This window comes from Hylobates moloch, unplaced genomic scaffold (assembly GCF_009828535.3).
Source record: "Hylobates moloch isolate HMO894 unplaced genomic scaffold, HMol_V3 SCAFFOLD_5, whole genome shotgun sequence".
NCBI lineage: Eukaryota > Metazoa > Chordata > Mammalia > Primates > Hylobatidae > Hylobates > Hylobates moloch.
The window spans coordinates 115,020,608-115,047,008 of record NW_026652280.1 but is presented as its reverse complement, the minus strand read 5'-3'; the positions used below and the strand labels follow the sequence as shown (position 1 = coordinate 115,047,008).

At 41.7% G+C, this 26,401-nt stretch overlaps 2 protein-coding genes across 8 annotated transcripts in view; both read left to right on the top strand.

Annotated features, from left to right (window-relative positions):
* The window catches only part of CAPZA1 (capping actin protein of muscle Z-line subunit alpha 1), a 47,193-nt gene extending 31,514 nt beyond the window's left edge, over positions 1–15,679 (top strand). The window contains exons 6-10 of the mRNA XM_032154998.2: positions 3,166–3,245; positions 3,840–3,918; positions 11,126–11,197; positions 13,602–13,664; positions 14,049–15,679. Coding sequence (XP_032010889.1) covers positions 3,166–3,245; positions 3,840–3,918; positions 11,126–11,197; positions 13,602–13,664; positions 14,049–14,189 — 435 coding nt within the window. The 3' untranslated portion in view covers positions 14,190–15,679. The remainder of the gene's footprint in view (positions 1–3,165; positions 3,246–3,839; positions 3,919–11,125; positions 11,198–13,601; positions 13,665–14,048) is intronic.
* A 3,043-nt stretch (positions 15,680–18,722) lies between these two features.
* The window catches only part of MOV10 (Mov10 RISC complex RNA helicase), a 27,690-nt gene continuing 20,011 nt past the window's right edge, over positions 18,723–26,401 (top strand). For 2 of the 7 annotated variants that reach the window (XM_032154977.2, XM_058439453.1), the window contains exons 1-2: positions 18,723–18,847; positions 19,233–19,434. In XM_032154977.2, the coding sequence (XP_032010868.2) occupies positions 18,814–18,847; positions 19,233–19,434 (236 nt within the window). In that variant the 5' untranslated portion in view covers positions 18,723–18,813. Of the gene's footprint in view, positions 19,115–19,216; positions 19,435–19,853; positions 19,996–26,401 lie in introns of those variants that run through there. The other 5 variants (XM_058439452.1, XM_058439451.1, XM_032154976.2 and 2 more) reach the window with 4 other exon arrangements.

Sequence of the window (26,401 nt, the reverse complement as noted above, 5' to 3'; positions counted from 1 at the left end):
CTCTTGACTGTAAAAATAGATAAATTTGGCTTTATTATTTTTCCTTTATAAATTATGGCATATTAAGAAAAATATTGATTAGAATATTTTTTATTTTTAAATTGACAAAAATATGCTATGTACAACATCATGGTGTTTTGAAATATATATACATTGTGGAATGGCTATATTGAGCTAATGACATGGATTACTACACATATTTATCATTTTTTTGTTGTGGGAAAATCAGCAATTTTCACTAGAATATTTTAAATATACAATGATGATTAATTACATGGCAGTCTAGAATACAGTTAAGAGCACCTACTTTGAAGCCTTACTAACTGGTTTGAATCCTGGCCCTGCCAATTAATTAGTTGTATGACCTTAGGTAAATTACTTAACATCTCTGTGCCTCAATTCTTTGACTGTAAAATGGAAATAATTGTTTTTACCTCATAGAGTTGTTGTGAAGATTTAATGAATTAGTAATATATGTAATATATGCCTGGAACAGTGCCTGGCACAAAGTAAGCTCTACATAAATGTTAGATAAATGTTAGGCTAGGTGTCATTATGTTTGTTTCTTTTTTTGTTTTTTTTTTTTAATAAGAATACCCATTTGGTGGACTGGACAAGTATAGAATTCCTGTTGGGAAGCCAGTATTGCAAAGGGGAGACATGATAGACTCCCATTTAGAAATTGACTGTTTAATCCTAAATATACTTTGAATTTATTATTTGTTACCTGTTCAAAGTTTGTCACTACCTATTCTTAATTTGGAGAGCTCCAGCACCAAATAACCCTACTGTGTCCTTAGCTATCAGATGACCTACAGAAAGTCATGGAATTGTTCTGATGGTGTCTGCTGTATATTAAGTATCCTATGTCTATGTCTTCCACTGACCTGCTTAGTAGTCCATAATTTCATCTCCTTATTCCCTATCACATTTTCTACATAGTACGTTCCAAACATTTTTCATTGTCCTCTGACAGGCATCTAATCCCCCATGTTTTGTAAGGATTGAAACTGACAGAAATTTTTTTTTTTTTTTTGAGACAGAGTCTCACTCTGTCTCCCAAGCTGGAGTGCAATGGTGTGGTCTCTGCTCACTGCAACCTCCCCTTCCTGGGTTCAAGCAATTCTCCTGCCTCAGCCTCCTGAGTAGCTGGAATTACAGGCGCCTGCCACCACACCTGGTTAATTTTTGTATTTTTAGTAGAGACGGGGTTTCACTATGTTGGCCAGGCTCGTCTTGAACTCCTGACCTTGTAATCTGTTCGCCTCAGCTTCCCAAGTAGCTAGGACCACAGGTGCACACCACCATACCTAGCTAATTTTTCTGTGTGTGTGTGTGTGTGTGTGTGTGTGTGTGGTGTTTGTGTAGGGACTACAAGGCACGAGCCACCATGCCTGGTCTATTTCTCCTTCTTTGTCTGCCCTTTCCACCTTGCCCTTTCTCCCTCGTCTCCACTTTTTCCCTTCTCTCGTCTCTGTCTGCATCACCACTACATCAGTACACATTCTTCGCCTGCTAATGCTATTTCCTCAATCTACTTCTGAACCCTTTGATTTTTTACTTTAGTCCCCATTCTACAGAAACTGCTCTGAGTTTACTAATGGTTCCTGAGTTACCTGGTCCAGTGTCCTTTTCCTTGTCCATGACTTCCGAATGGCATTTCACACTGAAGCCAGTCAACCACTTCTAGAAATTATCTTTTACTTAGACTGCTATGTCAGCAACCCCTAATCCTTTTTTTTTTTTTGAGATGGATTTTTACTCTTTTTGCCCAGGCTGGAGTACAGTGGCATGATCTCAGCTCACTGCAACCTCCGCCTCTCAGGTTCAAGTGATTTTCCTGCCTCAGCCTCTCTAGTAGCTGGGATTACAGGTGCCCACCACCACACCTGGCTAATTTTTTTATTTTTAGTAGAGGCGGGGTTTCACCATGTTGGCCAGGCTGGTCTTGAACTCCTGACCTCAGGTGATCCCCCTGCCACGGCCTCTCAAAGTGCTGGGATTACAGGCATGAGCCATTGCACCCAGCCCCCTAATTATTCTTACTCTGTACTAAGTTCTTTTTTCCCCCTACCTTTGTAAATGTAGGCATTCTCCAAAGTTCATAGTTCATTTAATGCAGGTAAAGTAACATAGACTTCAGTGTCACAAAAACAGTGGGTTTGGATTCTACCTTTACCACTTCCTGAGTGACCTTAGGCAAGAAGCTTTGTGAACTTCAACTTCTCATCTGTAGATAACACTATATTTCATCAGATTTATTGGAGGAAAAAGAAAATACATGTAAGAACATACTTTGTGGACTATACAGCACTATTTTTTTTTCTTACTTTCCCTTGATGATTGCATTTCCATTCACCTCTCCCACACTAAAGAAGAGCTAGTGTTTCTAACTACTAACTAGACATCTCCATCTGTAATTTCCAGTTTGTTAATGACACCACCATCTTTTTAGTCACCCTTGAGTTCCTTCTTTCCTTTGCCCATCATTTGCAATATACTGCTAGACTTTGATTGTACTTCTACATTCTGTATGCAGCTCTTCCTTTTCATTTCCATTAATATAACTCTGGCTTGTTGCCTAGATTAATCCTGTGGCCTCCTAACCAAGCTTCAGCTTTTCTTCATTTTATCTTGAATACCAGTATTGATTATTCTCCCACAGTATTAGTTCTAGTCATGTTTTGCTGTCTCTCCATTGCCTATAGAATAAAATCTTAAACTTATTACTTTACATCTACTATTACACGACCTAAATCTACCATCCTGTTTTGTCTTTCATTAGTCCACTTCACACACAGCCTCTAAACCTGACAGAACTATCAGCCTTTCACTGAACAAGTCCTTAGCTTCCTGTCTCGCCTTTATTTTCAGTCTCTGCTTATCAGAATCTCATCTGTCTTGTATGACCCAGCCTAAATGGCACCCGCCTTGTACCCCAAACCAAGAGCAGTATTTCCCTCTGTTTTCATTGTATCACTGTCTCTGGTAGAACCTAACATGTTCTGCTTTGTTTTCATATCCCATTTGCACTATTGTGTTGTAAGCTCATTTTATCTGATTCTTTGTCTCTCCCAAGGATTTAACACTCTGCTTTTGTACAATGCGTGTTGTTTAAATTGAATGTGTTTGGAGTCTTTAACTATTTTTTTTTCCCAACAATAGGTTTATGCTAAAACTATCGATGGGCAACAGACTATTATTGCATGTATCGAAAGCCACCAGTTTCAGCCTAAAAACTTCTGGTAAGAAATAGATATTCTCTTCTATTTACATCTGAAAGAAACCAGCAGTTGAGACTTGGTTTTTAATCCAACTAGCTTGGAATAATTATTTAACTTACAGACTTCAGTTTTCCATCTATAAATGAGCGATTTAGATTCCTTACAGTTCTAAGGTTTTATACTTATATTTTCCTTTAAAAGTTACTCTTATTTTGAGTGAGAACAAGTGATTAGTAAAGTGCCCTGTTGAAAATCTGAGTTTTACTTGGCTTAGTGTTACTGCTACTTGAGTTAATTGTATAACTCAGCAGTCTATTCATCTGATTTTGGAAGAGCCTCCCATGAGCAGAATAGGCATGGTTTTCCATTTCAAGGGAAAAAAGGAAAAATGAAAGACAAAATAACTTAGAAAAGGCTTATGGTCAGGCCGCTTAGATCCAGACTTATATTTGAGTAGACAGAGCTTTGGGTTTGCCAAACTGGAAATGACAGTTTCTCTCTTTTTTTTTTTTCTTTTTTTGCACCCCTCTTTCCCAACTTCTGTACCTCAGTGGCAAATCACCTCTTTCTTGTGCTTATTGCTAATTCTGCAGTGTTGTGTGTGTGTTTTAATAGGAATGGTCGTTGGAGATCAGAGTGGAAGTTCACCATCACACCACCTACAGCCCAGGTGGTTGGAGTGCTTAAGATTCAGGTGAGATTCCAACATGTTTATAGACTTAAAACTTCACATCTTTAAAACATGTGCAAGTTGCTTTGGTATTAAATAAGGACCAAATATATGTAGATGCAAAGGGAGACTGATGGCAGTGAATAGAAATAGAAGCCTCCTTCTTGGGGTGGTAAACAGAGAGAGCTGTTCTGAGTTGATAAAGGATAGTACGTAGAGTGTATGGCAACATGGTTATTGTTATTTTTCCTTTAAAGGTAACATACGATATAACTAGGAATTATCAAACAGCAGTTTTAGGAAAGATTTAAAATTAATAATAATTATTATTATTATTATTTGGGACAGAGTTTCACTCCATCACCCAGACTGGTGTGCAGTGATGTGATCTCAGCTAACTGCAACCTCCACCTCCCAGCCCAGGCTGGGTTAATTTCTAAAAATTATAACTAGAGTGAATGGCAGGTGTTTTGGAATATAAATAGCCAAGCAGAAGTAGATTGATTGATTGATTGACTGATTGATTGATTGATTTTTGAGACTGAGTTTTGCTCTTATTGCCCAGGCTGGAGGTGCAATGGCGCGATCTCGGCTCTTCGCAATCTCTGGCTCCTGGGTTCAAGTGATTCTCCTGCCTTGGCCTCCCGAGTAGCTGGGATTACAGGCATGCGCCATCACGCCCAGCTAATTTTCTGTTTTTAGTACAGGTGGGGTTTCTCCATGTTGGTTAGGCTGGTCTCGATCTCCTGACCTCAGGTGATCCACCCGCCTCGGCCTCCCAAAATGCTGGGATTACAGGCGTGAGCCACTGCACCTGGCCCAGAAGTAGATTTTTAATGCTGATGTCAGGGTAGACAGGCAGCTGAATAAGATAGCTGTTAACTCATTTGATGCCTATCTGGATTGAAGTTTAATATCCTAGCAGAGGTTTGACTTTCTGAATTCAGGGTGATTTAATATTTAAGCCTCACTAACTCTTTAGGTCAGAATAGGTACAGGTAACCGAGAAGATCAGTACCTAATTGTACCTGTATTATATTATGTGAAGCTGTGCTTTAACAACAATTACCAAGAGTTGTCTTTTTTTTTTTTTTGAGGAGGAGGAGGAGTCTTGCTGTGTTGCCCAGCCTAGAGTGCAGTGGTGCAATCTTGGCTCACTGCAACCTCTGCCTCCTGAGTTCAAGCAATTCTCTTGCCTCAGCCTCCCAAGTAGCTGGGATTACAGGCACGCACCACCACGCCCAGCTAATTTTTGTATTTTTAGTAGGGGCAGGATTTCACTATGTTGGCCAGGCTGGTCTTGAACTCCTGACCTCAGGTGAGCCACTGCGCCCAGCCAAGAGTTGTCTTTTTTAATGCTCTAATTTGATCAAGTGCATAGGTAATAAATTCTGTAAAAGTGAATCTGCTCTTTTTATATATACCTATAGCTTCCTGCAACAAGTAGCTCCTGACCATAGGAGCATGCCCAACTCAGGTGAGACAGGCTGGTGTTGAGTTCACAGCTCTAGGAGCAGCCCTCAGTGATATGTAAGAGTTGATAGGACAACTTTGAAGCACGTTCTATTTAGTCTTCCGGAGCCCAATACCCACAGCTGTAACCTGCTCATAAACGTACCTGTAAGGCTTCCTTCCCCTCTGTGTCTCACTTCTTCTGTCCCCTACTATAGCTTTGTGAGATTCTCTCCTGAATAAACTACTTTTCCTCTAATGTTTGTCTTGGGGTCTCCTTCTGGGAAGGTGCAACCTAAGACAGCATACTGTTCTGTTTCTGTTAACCAAATACCTTAGTAGCCTAACGCTCTAGATCTCTTGTAACTGTGGCATTAGCATTAACTTCCTAGAACCATGGTATCAGCATTGTAGAAGCTTATTGTAAATTTTGTGTAAATAAATTTTACTTTGTTTCTAGATGGAAACAGCCATTTGTATTTTAGCTCTGCCAGTGCAAACCTATAAAATAAGAGCACACATCACAAAGGGTGATAATTTATGGTAAGATTCAAAATACATCCCAGTGTATAGACCCACATTTAAACCTTTTTAAGCATAGATTGAGCATACTTTCGGGGAAAGCTTATTTCATTTACATATCTTTTAAATTTTGGAGTGAGAATTATTTGGAAAAGTCATTAGGATATTTAGCCTTTCAGGCTAGTCTATAGGCAAAAACATCGTTCTGAGAAGGCAACAATTTCTGAGGATTTATGTTGATGACAATCATGTTGAAATTTGCGTTAGTTAATTGAACCATTTTCATATTAGCACATGAGACCTAGAAAAGGTCTTAGAACACATAAGTTTTGAGCTTAATTTCTTTCTTGAAACGGTGTGTCTCTGTCACCTAGGCTGGAGTGCAGTGGTGCTCTCATAGCTCACTGCAACCTCAAACTCCTCAACTGAATGATCCTCCCACCTCATCCTCCCAAGCACCTGGTGCTACAAGCACACACCACTGTACCTGGCCGACTTTTTAAATTTTTTTGTAGAGTCGGGGTTTACTATGTTGCCCAGGCTGGGTTAATTTCTAAAAATTATAATATCATTAGTGTATTAGGTAATGAAATTAATATTTTTTAGAATTTTTCTTTTTTTTCTTTTTTTTTTTGTTGAGACAGAGTCTCGCCCTGTTGCCCAGGATGGAGTGCAGTGGCAGGATCTTGGCTCACTGCAAGCTCCACTTCCTGAGTTCATGCCATTCTCCTGCCTCAGCCTCCTGAGTAGCTGGTACCACAGGCGCCCGCCACCACGCCTGGCTAATTTTTTGTATTTTTAGTAGAGACAGGGTTTCACTGTGTTAGCCAGGCTGGTCTTGAACTCCTGACCTTATGATCCGCCTGCCTTGGCTTCCCAAAATGCTGGGATTACAGGCGTGAGCCACTGTGCCTGGCCCTAGAATTTTTCATTGAGATCAAAAACAGTACGGCTTATTGACCTTACCCTATATTCCTTTCCATGTCCTAATTAAGAAACATAACAGAAGTTCAAACTGATTGTATAGTCTTTATTCTTGAACAAAAACAATGTGCTGTGCATACCTCCTCTCTTTAGAAAAGTTCTGAGAAATACAGAAATTCTTGTTTCTTCTATGACCAGATCTCTGATTTTTTGAAAAAATATCTCCCATCCTGTTTGTACTCATTCCCCTCCCCCACTTTTTGTTTTGTTTTGTTTTGTTTTTTGAGATGGAGTCTTGCTCTGTCGCCAGGATGGAGTGCAGTGGCACGATCTTGGCTCATTGCAACCTCCGCCTCCTGGGTTCAAGTGATTCTCCTGCCTCAGTCTCCTAAGTAGCTGGGTGTGCAGGCACATGCCACCACGCCCAGCTAATTTTTTGTATTTTTAGCAGATACCAGGTTTCACTGTGTTAGCCAGGATGATCTTGATCTCCTGACCTCGTGATGCGCCCACCTTGGCCTCCCAAAGTGCTGGGATTACAGGCGTGAGCCACTGCACCCGGCTCATTCCCCTTCTGAATGTTCTTTTCAGTCCCTGAACCCCTAGTTTTTTTAATGAATAAAACAGACAAAACTGATATTTGATTGTGACCTACTTTTATTTTAAATATTCTTATCTATTGGGATTTTAACCTTTATATGTCATCATTTAGCCCAATCTTTTTTGCCCACATCTTTGCTGTTCTGATTTTACATGTAAGTATTAGTGGTTCTTATTATTGCCCTTCTTTTCCAGTGGATTCTCGTCTCCAGTGGATTCCAGTCTCGCTCTGTTGCCCAGGCTAGAGTGCAATCTCAGCTCACTGCAGCCTCCGCCTCCCGGGTTCAAGTGATTCTCCTGCCTCAGCCTCCCAGGTAGCTGGGATTACAGGCATCCGCCACCACGCCTGCCTAATTTTTTTTGTATTTTTAGTAGAGACAGGGTTTCGCCATGTTGATCAGGCTGGTCTCGAACTCCTGACCTCAAGTGATCTGCCTGCCTCGGCCTCCCAAAGTGCTGGGATTAAATGTGTGAGCCACCATGCCTGTTCTCAGTGGATTCTTATATTGTCTTTTCTTTTTTAACCTGTTAGAAAGCCAAAAGGTAAAATTTCAGGGTTTAGAGAGGGTATGGAAAGTCTAGCTTCTCTTGCCCATCTGGATAGAGCCAGCTGTTTGTCCTCATTAAAGAAGATACTTGCCGGGCGCGGTGGCTCACGCCTGTAATCCCAGCAGTTTGGGAAGCCGAAGCAGGGGGATCATGAGGTCAAGAGATCGAGACCAGCCTGGCCAACATGGTGAAACCCCATCTCTATTAAAAATACAAAAATTAGCTGGCCATGGTGGCATGCGCCTGTAGCCCCAGCTACGTGGTAGGCTGAGGCAGGAGAATTGCTTGAACCTAGGAGGCAGAGGTTGCAGTGAGCCGAGATCAGCCACTGTGCTCCAGCTTGGGCAACAGAGTATGACGCTGTCTCAAAAAAAAAAAAAAAAAAAAAGATACTTATTTTTGTCCTTTAAACAAGGATATGTAGGGGGTTCTTGTCCAGGGAAGTCTTTTTGTTGCAGATAGCTTTCTGCCTAGATGAAGCTTGGCTGTTAGTTATGCCCTTCTAATGATATCCACAAAGAGTAAGCCCCTGCTGAGACACTATTTCTCCCCAGATCAAGGAATTTCTAACTTTTTGAGAAAACATAGCATTGGAAGGTATTACATATGTTGGATAGCTCTGGAATTTGACCTAATTCAAATCCTAGCTCCTCCTCTTACTAGGTGTGTGAACATGGATAAGTTATTGTTTAATAACTGCCTCAAGGCAAGCTTCAGTTTCCTCAGCTGTAAAATAGGGTTAGTTGTAGTCCTCATCTCATAAGAGTTTTTGTAAAGATTAAATGTGGTGGTTGAGTGCAGTGGCTCATGACTGTAATCCCAGTACTTTTGGGAGGCCGAGGTGGGCGGATCACAAGATCAGGAGTTCGAGACCAGCCTGGCCAAAATGGTGAAACCTTGTCTCTACTAAAAATACAAAAGTTAGCCAGGTGTGTTTGCGGGTGCCTGTAATCCCAGCTACTCGGGAGTCTGAGGCAGGAGAATCACTTAAACCCGGGAGACGGAGGTTGCAGTGAGCCGAGATCGTGCCATTGCACTCCAGCCTGGGCGACAAGAACAAGACTCTGTCTCAAAAAAAAGGATTAAATGAGGAAATATAAGTAATAGTGAAGTGTTTGCACAGTGTCTAACACATAGTAAAGGCTTAATAATAGCTCCTACAGCTAAGATTACTGAGTAAGAGAAATGAAGTAAGGGAAGATTACTGTTCTTCTCTTCACCTTTTCTGCTTTATCCCTCAAAACATTCTGTTTTGTTCAAGTATCTCCTGGTAGCATAGACTAGATATCTTAGTTTGTTATGGGTTGTTTTTTTTTTTTTTGAGACAGAGTCTCACTCTGTCACCCAGGCTGGAATGCAGTGGCATGATCTTGGCTCACTGCAACCTTTGCCTCCTGGGTTCAAGCAGTTCTCCTGCCTTTGCCTCCCAAGTAGCTGGAATTACAGGTGCCTGCCACCACACCTGGCTAATTTTTTTTTGTATTTTTAGTAGAGATGGGGTTTCGCCATGTTGGCCAGGCTGGTTTCGAACTCCTGACCTCAAGTGATCCGCCTGCCTTGGCCTCCCAAAGTGCTAGGATCACAGGCATAAACCACCATGCCCGGGCTTGTTTCAGCTATTATAACACAATACCTTAGACTGGGTAATTTATAAACAGCAGAAATGTATTCTTCACACTTCTGGAGACTAAGAAGTCCAAGATCAAGGTGCTATTAGATTCGGTGTCTGGTGAGTTCTGTTTCTTATAGGTGACACCTTCTGCGTTCTCATGTGACAGAAGGGGTGAACACTGTCCTCATGAGGTAGAAGAGTGGCAAGCAAGCTTGATTGAGCCTCTTTTAGAACGGCACTAATCCCTTGAAGGCTTCACCCTCATGACCTAATCCCCTCCCAAAGGCCCCTCCTCTTAATACTGTGACATTGTGTATTGGTCCAACATAAGAATTTTGGGAAGGTACCAACATTAAGATCATAGCACTAGATAAATGGCATTACCTGGACTATTGTTCTGGCATTATGTCTCCAATAGCAGCTCCTTCATTTTCTTCATAGCACACGTATAATCTTTCTAAAACATTCCTTTTCCTGTGTGTCACCTATAATAGGATAACATCTGCATTCTTTTTTTTCCCTAAGATGGGGATCTTGCTATATTGCCCAGGTTGGTCTTAAACTTCTGGCCTCAAGTGATCCTCCCGTCTTAGCCTCCTGAGTAGTCTGAATTCTTAACATGGTTTATAAGGTGCTTTGTTCTTCACAGTCTGTGTTTCCAACTTCATAGCAATGTCTCCTGCCACACTCCTTTTTTACACATATTCATATGCAGTGAGTTCTTTGTTCTTCTCCAAATTAAACCAGTTATACTCCATTCTGTTATACTTTTTTATCTCTTTGGTATAGATACCATTCTCTACCTGTGTACTTAGGTGACAACTACTGTTTTCAAGATCCTACTCAAATGCACAAAAGGATACCCTCATCCTATTGTGTATGACCAGTTAGTAGCCTTGTCAAGATGACTACACCTGTCTTAAGTTGCCAAAACTTAACCTAAAATGTCATTGATTAGTCTCTTCTCCTTTTTGCTAATTGTTTTCATAAATGTAGCATTTCACTTTATGTTACATATTCAGAACTACTTTTATCTTACTTTTTAAAAATATCTGATTTACCAATGAAATACTTGTTTTTCTGTCCTGTCTTTAACCCTGAATGTGACTTTTCCTGTACCTGGTCAGTTCTGCTTACCAATATTGATGATAATGTATATGGAGAAATGTGCCAAATATTAGGTATGAGGATCCATTAAAATTCCTTTGTTTTCACAGAGAAAAACTAATATTTAATGACTTTAATTATTTTAATATTGTTAAGAATGGGATCTTATTTACCTTTGTATTCACAATGCCTAGCACAGTGCTTAGAATGTGAAAAGCATGTAATAAATATTTGTTGAACTTAATAATCAGTTTTCCCTGCTAAGGGAAAAGCATTCTTAAACTTAAGTGTTCTGTGGGTTAATTAACCACCATTGTGAATTACCACTGCTTATAATAATTATTTGTTCAGAGTTGGTAAAATGGCTCATCAACTTAAAGATAGCTTAAAGCATGGATTTGCGTCCTAAATAACAGGTTTCTCTATGAACTTCCCCTAAAAAGGCTCAAACATTGTCTCACACAGGTTCACTATTATGAAGATGGCAATGTTCAGTTGGTTAGTCATAAAGATGTACAGGATTCACTAACTGTTTCGGTGAGTATGGAATATTTAGTGTCTGTCTTACTCATGTCTCATTTTTCTTTAAAAAATTAGTTTTGATCCTGAGTGCTGATTCTGCCAGTAGAAATTCAGTTTGCTTTTAATGTTTTGATTTTGGCCACTTCTGTTAGTGCCTCTTACCACCAACCAGCATATATTAGTTCACAGTTTTTGACTCACAATATCGATTATGGCTTTAGACAAATGTCCTTCTTAGTCGCTCTCTCTCAATTGTAATAGTTACTCAAGGATAGCAATACCTTCAATCAATAAATACCAAGAGCAAGGAAAGTTTACCAAACTGCATCCTATAGGGCTGCATTTATATCACTAGAGAAACAACATTTTTAGGAGTATGCAATTAGAATGTTTTGTGGTTTGGTGTTGTCCTTCTATTTGAGACAGGAACTCACTCTGTTGCCCAGGCTGGAGTGCAAGGAAGGACATGATCACAGCTCACTGCAGCCTCGAGCTCCCAGGCTCAAGCGATCCTCCCACCTCAGCCTCCCAAGTAGCTGGGACCACAGATGCATGCCACCATGCCCAGCTAATTTTTTTATTTTTGGTAGAGATGTGGTCTCTATGTTGCTCAGGCTGGTCTTAAACTCCTAGACTGAAGTGATCCCCCTGCCTCAGGCTCCCAAAGTACTGGGATTACAGGTGTGAGCCACCATGCCTGGCCACTATTGTGTTCTGTACCTTGAAAGAAGAGACATGATTTGTTCTTGCATTTCTTTGATAGTCTCATTACTTCTTTAAGTTCTTAGAAGTTATTGAGTACCCCCAAAGAGTTTTTGTTTATATGTTAGGTCTATCAATGTTTACCTCACTAAAAATTAAAGCTGAGAAGTGTTGGCCAGGAGTGGTGGCTCACACCTGTAATCCCAGCACTTTGGGAGGTCGAGGCAGGTGAAAGCTTGAGCTCAGGAGTTCAAGACCAGCCTGAGCAACACAGTGAAACCCTGTCTCTACAAAAAAATATATAAAAATCAGCTGAGTTCCTATAGTCCCAGCTACCTGGGAGGCTGTGGTGGGAGGATCACCTGAGCCCAGGAAGGTTGAGGCTGCAGTGAGCCAAGATCGTGCCACTGCACTTCAGCCTGGGTGACAGAATGAAACCCTGTCTCAAAAAGAAAGAAATAAAACTAAGAAGTGTTAAAAATATTCGTTAATTAAAAATAATGATGATAAACCCATTACTTGTTAATAAGTAACATCTTTGTGAATATATTTTCCAAATCAAAAGAAAAAAATAGTGGGAAGAATGGCATTAGTCTGTGTCTTCACAAATTGTGTAATGTCTGGTTTATTAAAAGATGACTGACTTTATTGTGATATTAGTTGTTTTTTGCTTGTTTGTTTTTTGAGATGAAGTTTCGCTCTTGTTGCTCAGGCTGGAGCACTGTCTTGGCTCACTGCAACCACCACCTCCCAGGTTCAAGTGATTCTCCTGCCTCAGGCTCCCGAGTAGCTGGGATTACAGGCATCGGCCACCATGCCCAGCTAATTTTTGTATTTTTAGTAGAGACAGGGTTTCACCATGTTGACCAGGCTTGTCTTGAACTCCTGACGTCACCTGCCTTGGCCTCCCAAAGTGCTGGGATTACAGACATGAGCCACTTCACCCGGCCTCTGCTTCATACCTTTCATTATCCCTCAGAGTGATAAAGTCATCACACATCATGTAGTTTCTAGGAAATTACATCATACACACATTACAGAGTGAAAGTGAAACAGGCAAATAACTTTGTGTTAGTATTATTATGAAAGTAGAAAATAGTTTTGACCTCATAGTCTGTCTTAGGACTGCTGCTCTAGATATTAAATCCTACTCTCTTCCCTTTAATTCTGTTGTACTTAATGGTAACAGGAAGAGGGAGATTAATTTCATTTTATACTTGAACCACATAGTACAAAATGTGATTGGCTAGTTTAACATCATAAGTGGCAAATAAAGGCATATGTGAGCTTATGTATATGACTGATGTGTCCAAGGGCATTGTTCATACCATTTTAAACCAGAAATATTTTCAGGACGTCAAGGTTTCAAGACTTGATGATGTCTTTTGGGCGTACTGTGGTAGACTGGAAAGAGCATGAGTTTTTTTGGTGAAGACCTAATTTCAGATCCCATCTTTATCATTCAAAAACTTTATAATTCTGGTCAAGTTGCTTAAGAGGATTCTGTTTTCTCATCTGCAAAATGGGGGTTATGATTATAACATAGTCTCTTCCATAGAGTTGTTGTGAGAATCAAAGGAGGGTAGTGGGCATGGGAACACTTGGTAAACTAGAAATTGTTATACAAATGTTAGTTAAGATGGACTTACTTTTCAGGATCTTACTGCTTACACATTAAAAAAAAATCTGATTTTCCCCTTCTTCCTTCCTCCATTAGAATGAAGCCCAAACTGCCAAGGAGTTTATTAAAATCATAGAGAATGCAGAAAATGAGTATCAGGTAAGAAGATTTGGAGTTAATTTTCCTAGATCTACTATCTTATTATTTTGCTGTTAGCATATTTTGTTAGGTCTGTGTCCTTTAATGTAAATATACATGCTCTTCAGTTTTACTAAATATGGAGACTTTGCAGACCTTCCAAGTTGGCATTCTGCTTACAGTCAGGGTTGGAGGATTGCTTGGGACTGTAGCCCTTGTTTTAGAAATAATATAGGTGAACTTCTTGACCTACTTCAGAGATTGGAGAGGAGCTCATTGAAAATAATATATCCTGTCTATCCTTCATAGGGGACTCAAGCATATCCTTTGACTATAGCATTACTTTTCTGTTCACAACCAGCCCCATTTCTATTCAAGCAACTCATCTTCAATTATCTATTGCAGACAGCAATTAGTGAAAACTATCAAACAATGTCAGATACCACATTCAAGGCCTTGCGCCGGCAGCTTCCAGTTACCCGCACCAAAATCGACTGGAACAAGATACTCAGCTACAAGATTGGCAAAGAAATGCAGAATGCTTAAAGGCTGAATGTAGGATTCTTCAGTATGTGGAAAGACAAGGATTCAACGTGTGGTCATATGATAAATAAGTGATTTATAAACAAGAGTGATATTTTGCTAGGGCTTTCAAAGTTAACTGGTTTTCTAGCCTCATGGAATACTGTTGAACCTATAGCATTGTCTTGATTCTTTTGTGTTCTCTGCCTTGTAATTTTCTGTTATTGCTATATCTACGTGTAAATCTTTTTTTCTTTTCTTTTTTTTTTTTTTTTTTTTTTAATTCTGCCACATTTAATGTTGGTGAGAGAGTGATCTATCCTAATGACATTTTACTGTTTAAAAAAGTTTCCTAGCCATGAAGCCCTGCTACTGATTTAGACAAGGTATTATGGTCATTACTTTGTACCCCTATCTTTCCAAGCACTTCTGGTACTTCAGTCGTTTTTACTGATCCACCAACACCTAAAGAGGCTATGCTACAATCTCTAGCTAAATGGAAGACACATTCATCCTTCTCCCTCTGACTGCTTTGATCATCATTTATTGCATCTCATAACTGTAATTTTCTAAAGTTTGGATTGGGACTTTTCAGGTCCTTTTTGGAGGGCAAAGGAAGTGCCAGCTTCTCTGGGGAACTTGTTTTTAAATCCAAAGACTTGAACCACATTCCCTGCACATGAACATGTTTGCTTTCATCCCTTCTCTCATTGTCTCCTTCCCATCTTAGTACCATTGTAGTTATAAACATCTGCATTTTTAGAAGCATTTTACCCATTTATTTTTTCAAACATTCAAGAACTGCTGACGTACTGTGGATGTAGAGTATAAAACTTGAAAAATGCAGATGTTGAAGGAATAATAGGTATCTTGTGCTTTAATACTTTATGGCAGGATTGTACTATAAGCAAATAAATTAAACAGCTATGTAAATCATAAACAAAAACTAAAAATGAACCAAAGTGAAAGGATAACTTCCAGGCAGTATCTTTCTATTGTAACCTGTTATTTAAGGAAATACTAGGGATTTCTTCTAAATAGGATGTAAAACTTACTTCAAATTACTCTTCCTCAGTCCTGCCTGCCAAGAACTCAAGTGTAACTGTGATAAAATAACCTTTCCCAGGTATATTGGCAGGTACGTGTGTAATCTCAGAATACACAGGTGACATAGATATGATATGACAACTGGTAATGGTGGATTCATTTACATTGTTTACACTTCTATGACCAGGCCTTAAGGGAAGGTCAGTTTTTTAAAAAACCAAGTAGTGTCTTCCTACCCATCTCCAGATACATGTCAAAAGAGAAAGGTTTGTGCTTCCGTTTTGTTTCTGCTCAGTAATATAGTCAAGCAACAGTTTGTTTCCAAGTGACCCATTGAGCTGTGTATGCATTTTTGTTTATTTCAAATAAAATATATTTGTATTATTTGTCCTTCATACTATCCATCCATACCACACTATCTTCTGTATCAGGTAGTCTAATAGAAATATACCTGTTTTGTTCTAAAATTGTCTGAGTCTCTCCTTTTTGATTCATCGCTTCAGCCTTGGTTCTCAAGGTAAGATTTTCAGCTGTATTTGATCTTATGTTGAGAATATTTAGGATTTCTAAAATTGGTTTCTACCTTCAACTATTATAGACTCTGAATATCCACAGATTTGCAAAGAACAGCTTTTTTTTTTTTTTTTTTGAGACGGAGTCTCGGAGTCTCGCTCTGTCGCCCAGGCTGGAGTGCAGTGGCGCAATCTCGGCTCACTGCAAGCTCCGCCTCCCAGGTTCACGCCATTCTCCTGCCTCAGCCTCTCCGAGTAGCTGGGACTACAGGCGCCCGCCACCACGCTCGACTAATTTTTTTGTATTTTTAGTAGAGATGGGGTTTCACCGTGGTCTCGATCTCCTGACCTCGTGATCCGCCTGCCTCGGCCTCCCAAAGTGCTGGGATTACAAGCATGAGCCACCGTGCCCGGCCAAAGAACAGCTTTTTAAAGCGTGAGCAATGTCTATGGATCATACTGCTCTTCACTCAAAGACTATCCATGTTTCAAAGGGAAAAACGTAGTTGTCTTCTGTACCTATCATTCAGAAAGCAAGGCCCAAGTACAGTTGTAGTCACTAGGCAGAAGTAGAAATGAAAGAATCCCTGCCTTAAACTTGGTAATATTTCACATTGCGTTATCTTGAAATGCTGCTTTCCTCTCCTTAGCTGGCCTAGCTACAGACTTGTGGGAGAGGCTTTTATCCTGGTTCCCAAAAGAAAACCAGAGGGAGTTTTTATGCTTCAAGTACTCCATCCAAGGCCAGTTCAAATTCCCACCTTTTTGAGGAATATTTAGCTGCATTCCATTCTATTTGTAATGCAAATAGATTGAAACATTCTTGCTTTTAATTTATTAACTCTCTCATCCTGCCCCTGCTATCCCATTGATTCCTTAGCTTAGACTTTTTAAAAAAAAATTCTTAACCTCTTAACTATCTAAAGGCCTTGGTTACTTGTGTAGTGGGGAGGAAGTCAACCCAACTTACCAAGTCTGGCAGAGACACTCCCTCTCCCCCTTCCGCCCCCTTCTTAACCTCCCTTAGCAGAATATTTGCTTGAATTGTATCTATTTTATCACCACAAGCTGCTGAAATCAGCCTATTGTACCCTAGGGCAAAGATTTCCCAGCCATCTGGAAAAGAGTTTTTTGTGAGGCCTCCCTCCTGTATTTGGGTTTGAAATGACACTGCTGAAGACTGTTTTCATCTGAGCCTCAGTGATTATCCCTCTATTGCTTGCCTAGTTCCAGTGCCTGTTCTCTTTTATAATCTAAGACTTTGGTGCTGGACTCATCTAGGTTCATGGGATACTTGGCAAACTTGGCATATTCTCTTCAAACTCGGCATATTCTCTTCAAACTCAAAGTATGATAAATATTTGAATGCCAACTTGTGAATTTACAATTTTCTATAAAACTACCAAGTAAACCAAATGCTGGTGACCATTGTCTCATTTTTCAGCTACCTACTATGTGAAAAATCAAAGGAAGATTGGTAAATACAGAACAAAGCTGGATTGTCCTGTAGTTTAACTTGAGCTAACTTAAATTTCTTCTTTGAACAGATAGGGTATATATAAATGCACATATAAGCTCTCTGAGCACAGAAACAAATCTCACATCTGACGACCAGAGGTCACTCTCCTCACCATCTTGGTTTTGGTGGGTTTTGGCCAGCTTCTTTACAGCAGCCTGTTTTATCAGCAAGGTCTTTATGACATGTATCTTGTGCTGACCTCCTGTCTTATCCTGTGACTTAGAATGCCTAACCTCCTGGGAATGCAGTCCAATAGGTCTCAGTCTCATTTTACCCAGCCCCTGTTGAAGATGGAGTTGCTCTGGTTCAAACAGCTCTGACAATAACAATTAGAACCCCATGTGAAGTAGATTTTTCTGGATGAAACTTGTTTAGAGAAGTTCCATTATAAACAAAGCCACATAGCATCACAATTTTTACCCAAGTTTTTACTGTACTGCAGCCTTTTGTGTACGTTTTGAGAACATCCAAGACATAAACCTGACCAGAGAAGAAGGGAGATTGTATCCAAGAATAATATGGATTTAGATTTGCTGGTCAGAATGGAGCCAGACATTCAGTTTGAGTATGGTTGATGGTAGGTTTTTGAGATGGTAAGTAACAAGGCAATTTTGAGGAGTTCACCCTCTCTACTCTTCTGGAACCTCATCAGAACATTGAGGGAGAAAAAAAGGTAAAATCTTTAACTGCTTTTCTAGTTTTTTCCTCTACTTTGCATAATAAGTTTGTAAGATGTTTTCCTCTGCTCTATTTTACCCATCCCCGTAGCTTTGGTTCCCACTGACATTGCATTTCCTGTTGCTAAAGCCTGTTATTTCTGGCTTCATTTGGTTGTTGGCCTGAGAGAAGGTACAAGGGTAGCCCAGCTGGAGTATGACCTGGGTTCTGGACTTTCTTCAATTCCGTAGATTGTGTGGCCTCCTGCTGGTGACTACTATGGAGAACAACACTAGCTTTGATTTATTTGAAAGTGATATATTTGATTTAAAACTTTGTAGTGTAACTTAGCTTGTCCCATTCTAGTGTGTGTGTGATTTCATTCTGCGGGAAAAAAATAGATGCAAAGGTTTGTTATTGTAGGCCCACCCCCTTAAATTTGTCTATACAGTCTTCTGAAGCACACTGCCCTTTTAGTTCTCTTGGTACTGATGCTGTCACTATTAACCACTTATTATTGCCTAACACAACAGTCCCTTACGCTCAAGATGCTAGTATTTTGATGAATATAAGGGGCCACCTTATATACCAATAAAAATTAAAGAGCAACACAGACTGGAATGCAACGAAGCTCCCAAATATGTGGCTCAGGGGTAAGGGTCACCAGCCTTTCCACATAATGAAGCAGATGTGGCAGAGAAAAGCAATGACTGTGTATCCTGGCAGAGCCCCTTGTCCCTCCCTCCCACACGTACACACCTTTATCTCAGAGACACTGGGTTCTTTTCCCCAAACTTCTTTGACCCTTATGCCAACTACGTGCGTCTGAAAGCCCAAGAAGGGAAAATGGGGGAGGGGGCGTGTCGCCCGCTTCCACCGGTTTACGTCCCTGGAAGGCTGGGGGAGGCGCTGGATGAGCTTCCCCAGTCCGGCCGCAGCCGACCTAGGTCTCTCCTGCCCTTTGCTCTCCTGCTCTTCACTGAGTCCCGAGGCTCTGGAGGGTGGGCGTGAGGGTAGCCCTGGCGGAGGCTCGGAGGTCCTCCCGGGCTGTTCAGAGGGCCCCAAGCGGTAGCCACGTTCTGATACTGGCTAGAAGCCAGGGGAGGGAGCTTGGGGTAAGGGGAGGGCCCTGAGGGAGGGGTCAGACGCTTTAGGAAAGAGTTAATGCGAAGAGGGGGAGGGGATAGGACGAAGAAACCGAAGGGAAAGCTCAGGTAAGAAAAGAACGGAGGAGAGAAACCTGGTGGGGAGAAGGGAGCCCGCAGGATCAGGGGTCAGAGTTAGGGGGCTTCCCTCCTGCTGCACCCTCATCTCAGGGCCGCCAACTTCCAGCTGCAGCGGCGACTTTCAGTTTCATTTCCACGGACCCTCCTGCCTGGGCCGCAGCCGCCGCCGCGATGCCCAGTAAGTTCAGCTGCCGGCAGCTCCGGGAGGCGGGCCAGTGTTTCGAGAGTTTCCTGGTCGTTCGGGGACTGGACATGGAGACAGATCGCGAGCGGCTGCGGACCATTTATAACCGCGACTTCAAGATCAGGTACGGGCCGGCCCACTCCCGGCCCCGAATCGCGGGCCCAGCTTGCTGCCACGACCCCCGCGCGGGGGCCACCTTTCCCGCCCCGGGGCGCAGAGGGACGCAGCTCCCCCAGCGGCTCAGGCCAGTCCCGGGGCGGTGCAGACCTCCCCTCCCGCGCCTCGCCCACACCCCACCAGCGCCGCCCGGAGCCCGCCCGTTCTGCCCGAGCTGGGCCCCTGCGCCAAGTCCCCGCGGAGAGCCTCCCGCGCTGCCCGCGCCCCCAGAGGCCGGAACCCGGGGCCGGGAGCTGGGTCCCGCGTCCACGCGCCGCTCGCGGGGGCTGAGGGACAGCGCTCGCGGTGGGGGAGGGGAGCCTCCAGAGGGGGCCCAGGCATCGCGGGAGCGCGGGGAAGAGGCTGCCTGTTGGGGGCTGCGAGCCTGGGCGCGGGCTTTACGGGGACCTCTGCCACCTTGTTGAGGCGCTGCTGCCTCGGGGGTCCGCTATCTGGGAGAACTGAAGAGGCCCAGGGTAGAAGGGAGAAGCTCAGGAAGCTCTGGAAAGAAGAAAAGGGCACAAACTACGTACGTACCAAACCTCCATTAGCACCTGTGGCTTCTCCATGGAGACCCAGGGGCAGGGCCAGCCTTCTGGAGGCTCCCTTTCACCCTGTGGCTGAAGGCTGTTTGGTCTCCTTTTCCTGTTACCACCCAAGTGAAAATCAAAGAGTCTTCTGTCACACCACAGAATTGTGCTTCAAAAACACGTTTATCAACAGGCTGCTGCCTTGCGTGGAAAACCAAGAAGCAGTTTAACAAGGGTAAACGTAAAGACTTGTACAAATAAACATAAGGTAGTGGGAATCTGGGCTTAATAACAGACCTCCCGAAAAAGACCTTGGGTTTTAACAGACCAGAGGGCCAGTATGGGTGAGATATGGCTGCTAAAACAGCTGAAGTCTAAGATTGAGCTAATAGAAGTGTGATTTGGGGTGGAGAAAAGGGTAGAGACTCTCCATATTGGTGAAATCGTGTCTGGAATATCGTTTTCACTAATGGCTATCACATTTGGAGAGGGATATTAACAGGCTTGAACAACATCTGAGAAGGGGCAAAGATGACGAGGCCCTGTTTTATGTCACCATGCTGGACACTATGGGGACTCTTAAGATGAAAAACACACAATCCCAGAGGAGCATCAGAGGCTATGATATGCATGCAATATACATGTACACAATATACGATAGTACATGGTAAAATGGAGGATTATACTAGGGATGGTAAAGGAAAAATGCTGGAGGAAAGAGTGAGTATTTGTATCACATGGTATCAACACTTCAGGTATGTGAATTCACCTATATCCACAGAGTACAACATGGCTGTGAAACAAGTCACCTACTTCTTTTGGCTCGGTTAAGGAAAAAGTAATTGGTTAAAACAGTAAGGAAGACTTGACTCAAGGATATGGTAATAGGGTATTGCAATGGGAAAGAGAGTTGGAGCTCAATTCCGAATACAGCAAAAAACAGCGGGGGATTTATGACCAATGAACAGAGTAAGGGGATCAATATATAGAATATTACTAAGAGGAACCATACAGAGTGGGAGGATTTTTGCTCACCTGACCTAACAAGATTCTTGTTAAAGGCAGACCAAGGACTTGTACATCAAAGGCGGGAATGAGGAACTTGATCAGATATCAAGCATGGTCATGCATCAAGGGTGAGGAGTCTCACTAAAATGACTTCAGTATTCTTGCTAAAACTGAACTAGGTGGGCCTAAGACTGAAGGGTTTGGGGACGCAAGGTCAAGGGCTAATCAAAAAGAGGGCTCAGGGGAGCCTAACAAAAGTTTGATCATGGAGAGTCTTTGTCAGCTCTAAACCAAAGGTACATAGTATGTTTTAGTACTGGGGAAAAACTGGTTGTGTTGGATTGCATACAGAAAGCCAGATATATTGTATATTATGGGTGAATGTAGGCATTTTCAAAAGTAGTTTTTACTGTATGCACTTGTGTTTATGCAGATAAGATACCACTCCTCTGTAATCATTAGGGGATGTGATGGAGAAGATGGCATTGACTTTAGCCTTGAAAGAGATAAAATTTTAGTACATGGAGGAGGAGGAAAAGCCTTCTATGTGGGTTCATATTCTATCCTGAGACCCAGTGAAAGAAACTGAGAAATATTTGCCTCAAAAATAGGAAAATCAGACAGTACAAGGTAATTATCCTTGACTATTTTGGAGTGTTATAATGGATAAGATTGCACTCCTGTGTCACTCCAGAAGACAGAAGTGGGTTTCATCAACTATCCCCGCTCTGTACCCTTATCATGTTGGGGAAATGTATGCTCAGATTAAAGAACTTGCCTACACATCCTTTAAAGCCAGGCTGGAATGCTGTGAAGTCAACCTTCATTACCCAGTAGGAATTACTTGCTTTTTCTCTGGGCTCTCATGGCTCATTCTTTATACCTTGGGTATAGCCTGGTATTATGGTCACATTACACTCTGCTTTATGGCACGTGGTCATCTCCTCCTGGTACCAAATCAGTGTAATATGCTAAAGCCGGTGTAATATGCTAGCCACGCAAATGCTAGATCCTCTACCTTTAGTCAGGTTTATATCTGTCTTCAGTCCCCAGCATAGAGCTTTGTATGTAGTAGATGCTCAATAAATGCTTGCAGAATCTAATTGAACTAGCAACTAGAGTTAACTAACAAGAGAATGGGCCATATAGCGGGGGGTATAGCAAGTCACACTCTTTAGGAATTCTAGGAGATTCCTACACTAGGAGGGGATAGGTCTCTCCAGCTAGGTTATTTTATGATGTTATAAAGTGCTCTGCTCTGAACTCTTGCCTTTTCCCACCTACCTTTATTCATTTAGCAAATATATTTAATGAGGCTCTCCTATGTGCCTGTGCCTTGGTCCTTCCCTCCAAAGAATATAATCTAGTAAAGAGCAGCAGATGTGTGTAGACAAACAAATGCAATACAGTAGTATAGGTGCTAGTAATGGTGTTTAGATAGCCCTGCCATTTAGGGGTTGCATTTAACTTTGAACAACTCTCTAAATCTTCCATTTCCCCAACTGTAAGAGTATGTAAAATAATACCTTTCTCTCGGGGTTGTGAGAGACCAAAATGAGTTGTCCTAGGCAAAGCATTTGTGTGGCTAGCATATTACACTGACTTTGTAAGTGGTACCCCTCATTAGTGCGATGATGATTAGGAGTCCATTGTATGGGGTAAGGACTGATGTCACGAAAGGTTTCTGAGAGAAGATGATTCTTGCTTTGGACAGGAGGCTCATTCTTCTACAAGTACTGACCGAGTGCTTCCTATGAATGCCAAAGCAAAAGTGAGTTGCTAGAAATATACAAAAGGAACCCAACTGACTAAGGAAGGAGGCAGCAGTTAGGTAATTATTTAATTACAGTTGTGATGAGTGCTTGTACGGAAAAGTCTAGTATGCATTGAGAGTATATAATTTGGAAATCTGACCTAGTCTAGCAACCTAGACTAGATCAAGAAACCTAGGCAGAGGTTTCTTGGGAAAAGTGATATTTGAGCAGAATCTTGAAGGATTAATGGGACTTAGAAGATGTGAAGGGCAAGGGGAGAGTGTACAGGCAGAAGGAACAGCACCTTCAAAGGCTTGGGATGACCTCAGAAGAACGAGAGGCCAGCAGGGCCCTGGGTAGGCATTGTGAGGTGTTTTGTTTTGTCTTTAATCTTAACGGAAATAGGAAAACACAGAAAATTTCAAAGTAAGAGACTGACATAATTAGATTTAGAAAGATCATTCTGGCTTCTGGTGTGGAGAGTGGCTTGGTGGTTGGACCTCCACCCACAGTAAAAAACACATTTTACTTTGGGACCTGGTAAACACAACCTTCACAAAACAATGCCTGCCCTTGAAACAATACATAGTTTCACTCCGTGCTCTCTGATATTTTTTCTATTTTATTTTAATTTTATAAAGACCCTGGCTTTGACCCGCTAATGAGAGTTGGAATCCACAGTCTATAGATTATGAAACTAGATGTCTCTTTAAGATCACTTCCAAATCTGATCATATGTTCTGAAATACCATTCCTCTAGCTTTTGGCCTTTCCTGAACTGGGTCTAAAAAGATTAGCCATTGTTCACCCAACAAACAGCAGGGGCGGCCTAAGGCAGGGCAGTGCAGGCTAAGGATGTCCACAGCGCAGAAGTCTCCAGAGGGGCACAGTGATACAAATAGTTGGGAATGGCTGAAATAAGGATGGATTGGCAAGAAGCCAAGTGTGGTTGAGGATGTGTACCTCAATTTCTTTTTCTCTAAAATGGGATGATAATAATTACTAGCTCAAAGGGTTTTGAGGATTGAATGAGATAATGCATTCAGGAAATGTTTTCTGTTGATGTTATTGTATTTGCGTTATCGTTGTTACTATGGAGGATCTTGGAAGGTGCCATATTAAAGACTTAATTTTGTGGACTTAATTAAAGACTTAATTTTGTAAATTGAGGGAACAAGATCAGATTTGTGTTTGATGACAATTCTGCAGATATAGGAGGTGGCCTAGGGTAGGGGTATGAAGCCAGAGGTAGGGAGAACAGTCAATTGGGACCTAGAAAATTGAGCAAGGGGTATGATCAGGCAGCTCACAGAAGAAATATAAATGACTAATAAAAGAAGGAAAGATCCTTGACTATATTGGTGATCAGAGAAATGCACAGTTAAAAAAGATACCATTTTTTGTAATCAAATTGTCAAAAATTTAAAACATTGAAAATTTCTGATGTTAGAGCCTTGGGAAAAGGGCATTTTCTAACTCTTGTTAGTGAGAACATAAATTTGTACAACCTGTTCAAAGGACAATTTGGCAGAACTTATCAAAGTTGTAAAGGTTCATTCTCTTTGACCCAGGAGTTCTACTTTAAGAAATTTATCCCATTAGACTAGCCCACAAGTACAAGGGTTTGTGTGCAAGGATAGTTATTGTAACATTTGGAGTAGCCAGAAATTTCAGGCAGCTTGTCTATCACTAGAGAAAAAAACACGCCATGATGCATTCATACATGCTATCTTTTGTAGCCATTCAAAAGATCATGATGGCTCTGTAAAGCATTGTTAGGGGAGAAGATCCATGGTGATGAAAACGCCTGCTGCAGAATAGTATGTGTGGAATATATCATCTCATTATTGTGTTTTATATGCATAGGAAAAAGTCAGGAAAAACATACATCAAATAGTGGGTTTAATTAATTGCTCCTAATCAAGCAAGTAGTTGGAAGCAAGGGAATTAAGGGCTTTAATGTTTTATGTTAGATACTTGTTTAAATGTTTTAAAAATACTTTTGGTGACCACCTTTTCATTTATCTCTCTTTTTTTTTTTAATCTCTCCCTGTCACTTAGGCTGGAGTGCAGTGGCATGATCTCAGCACACTGCAACCTCCACCTCTCGGGTTCAAGCAATTCTCCTGCCTCAGTCTCCCAAGTAGCTGGGATTACAGGCGTGAACCACCATGCCTGGCTAATTTTTGTATTTTTAGTAGAGACGGGGTTTCACCATATTGGTCAGGCTGGTCTTGAATTCCCAACCTCAGGTGATCCACCCGCCTTGGCCTCCCAAAGTGCTGGGATTACAGGCGTGAGCTACTGCACCTGGTTCATTTATCTCTTTTTGCAGGCATGCTTATATCACACCTACATAAGTTTACACACGTGGGATCATTATCACATATCATTTTTATTGTGGACCCCTCCCCTTATGGGCATCCCACCTCCATTTCCACATTCTGCCCTATACTCAGGTAACTCTTAATATCAATGAGGGTGTTTTTTTTAGTCATTGTTTTATTTAAAAAGAATCATGTTTAGCCGGGCTCAGTGGCTCAAACCTGTAATCCCAGCACTTTGGGAGGCCAAGGCGGGTGGATCACCTGAGGTCAGGAGTTTGAGACCAGCCTGGCCAACATGGCGAAACCCCGTCTCTACTAAAAACCACAAAAAATTAGCTGGGCGTGGTTGCGGGCGCCTGTAGTCCCAGAAACTCCGGAGGCTGAGGCAGGAGAATCACTTGAACCCGGGAGGCGGAAGTTGCAGTGAGCCAAGATGGCGCCATTACACACCAGCCTGGGCGACAGACCAAGACTCTGTCAAAAGAATCATGTTATTCACATCATCCACGTCCTACTCTCTCAACTGCATGATGGGAATCACTCGTAGGCATCTGGCATAGACATCTAATGCATTGTTGGGATTTTTTTCCCCAATATTATACTATAATAAATTTTAAACATAAAGAAAAGTTGAAATGATTCTGCAGGGAACATCCACATACCCTTACTTAGATTTCTTTTAACATTTAACACATATCTGCCCATAGATCCATCCATCTATTCATTTAGCAAGTCATCTTAATTTTCCTGATGCATTTCAAAATAAGTTACAGACATCAGTGCACTTCCCTCCAACAAATTATTATTAATTATTTAGCGTGATTATTATCAGCTAGAGTTCAAAATTTATGTTATGTTTGCCTAGAAATGAAAAAAGAATTGTTTATGGATTTTTTTTTTTAGACAGTTTTGCTCTTGTTACCCAGGCTGGAGTGCAATGGCGCAGTCTTGGCTCACTGCAACCTCCACCTCCGAGATTCAAGCAATTCTCCTGCCTCAGCCTCCCAAGTAGCTGGGGCTACAGGCGTGCGCCCCCATGCCCAGCTAATTTTTTGTATTTGGTAGAGACGGGCTTTCACCATGTTGGCCAGGCTGGTCTTGAACTCCTGACCTCAGGTGATCCACCCACCTTGGCCTCCCAAAGTGCTGGGATTACAGGCGTGAGCCACCCACGCCTGGCCGTGGGTTTTTTGTTGTTGTTGTTTGGGTTTTGGTTTTTTGTTTTTTTAAGTCAAGATCTTGCTCCATTGTCAAGACTGGAGTACAGTGGCATGATCACAGCTCACTGCAGCCTCAACCTCCCAGACTCAGGCTAT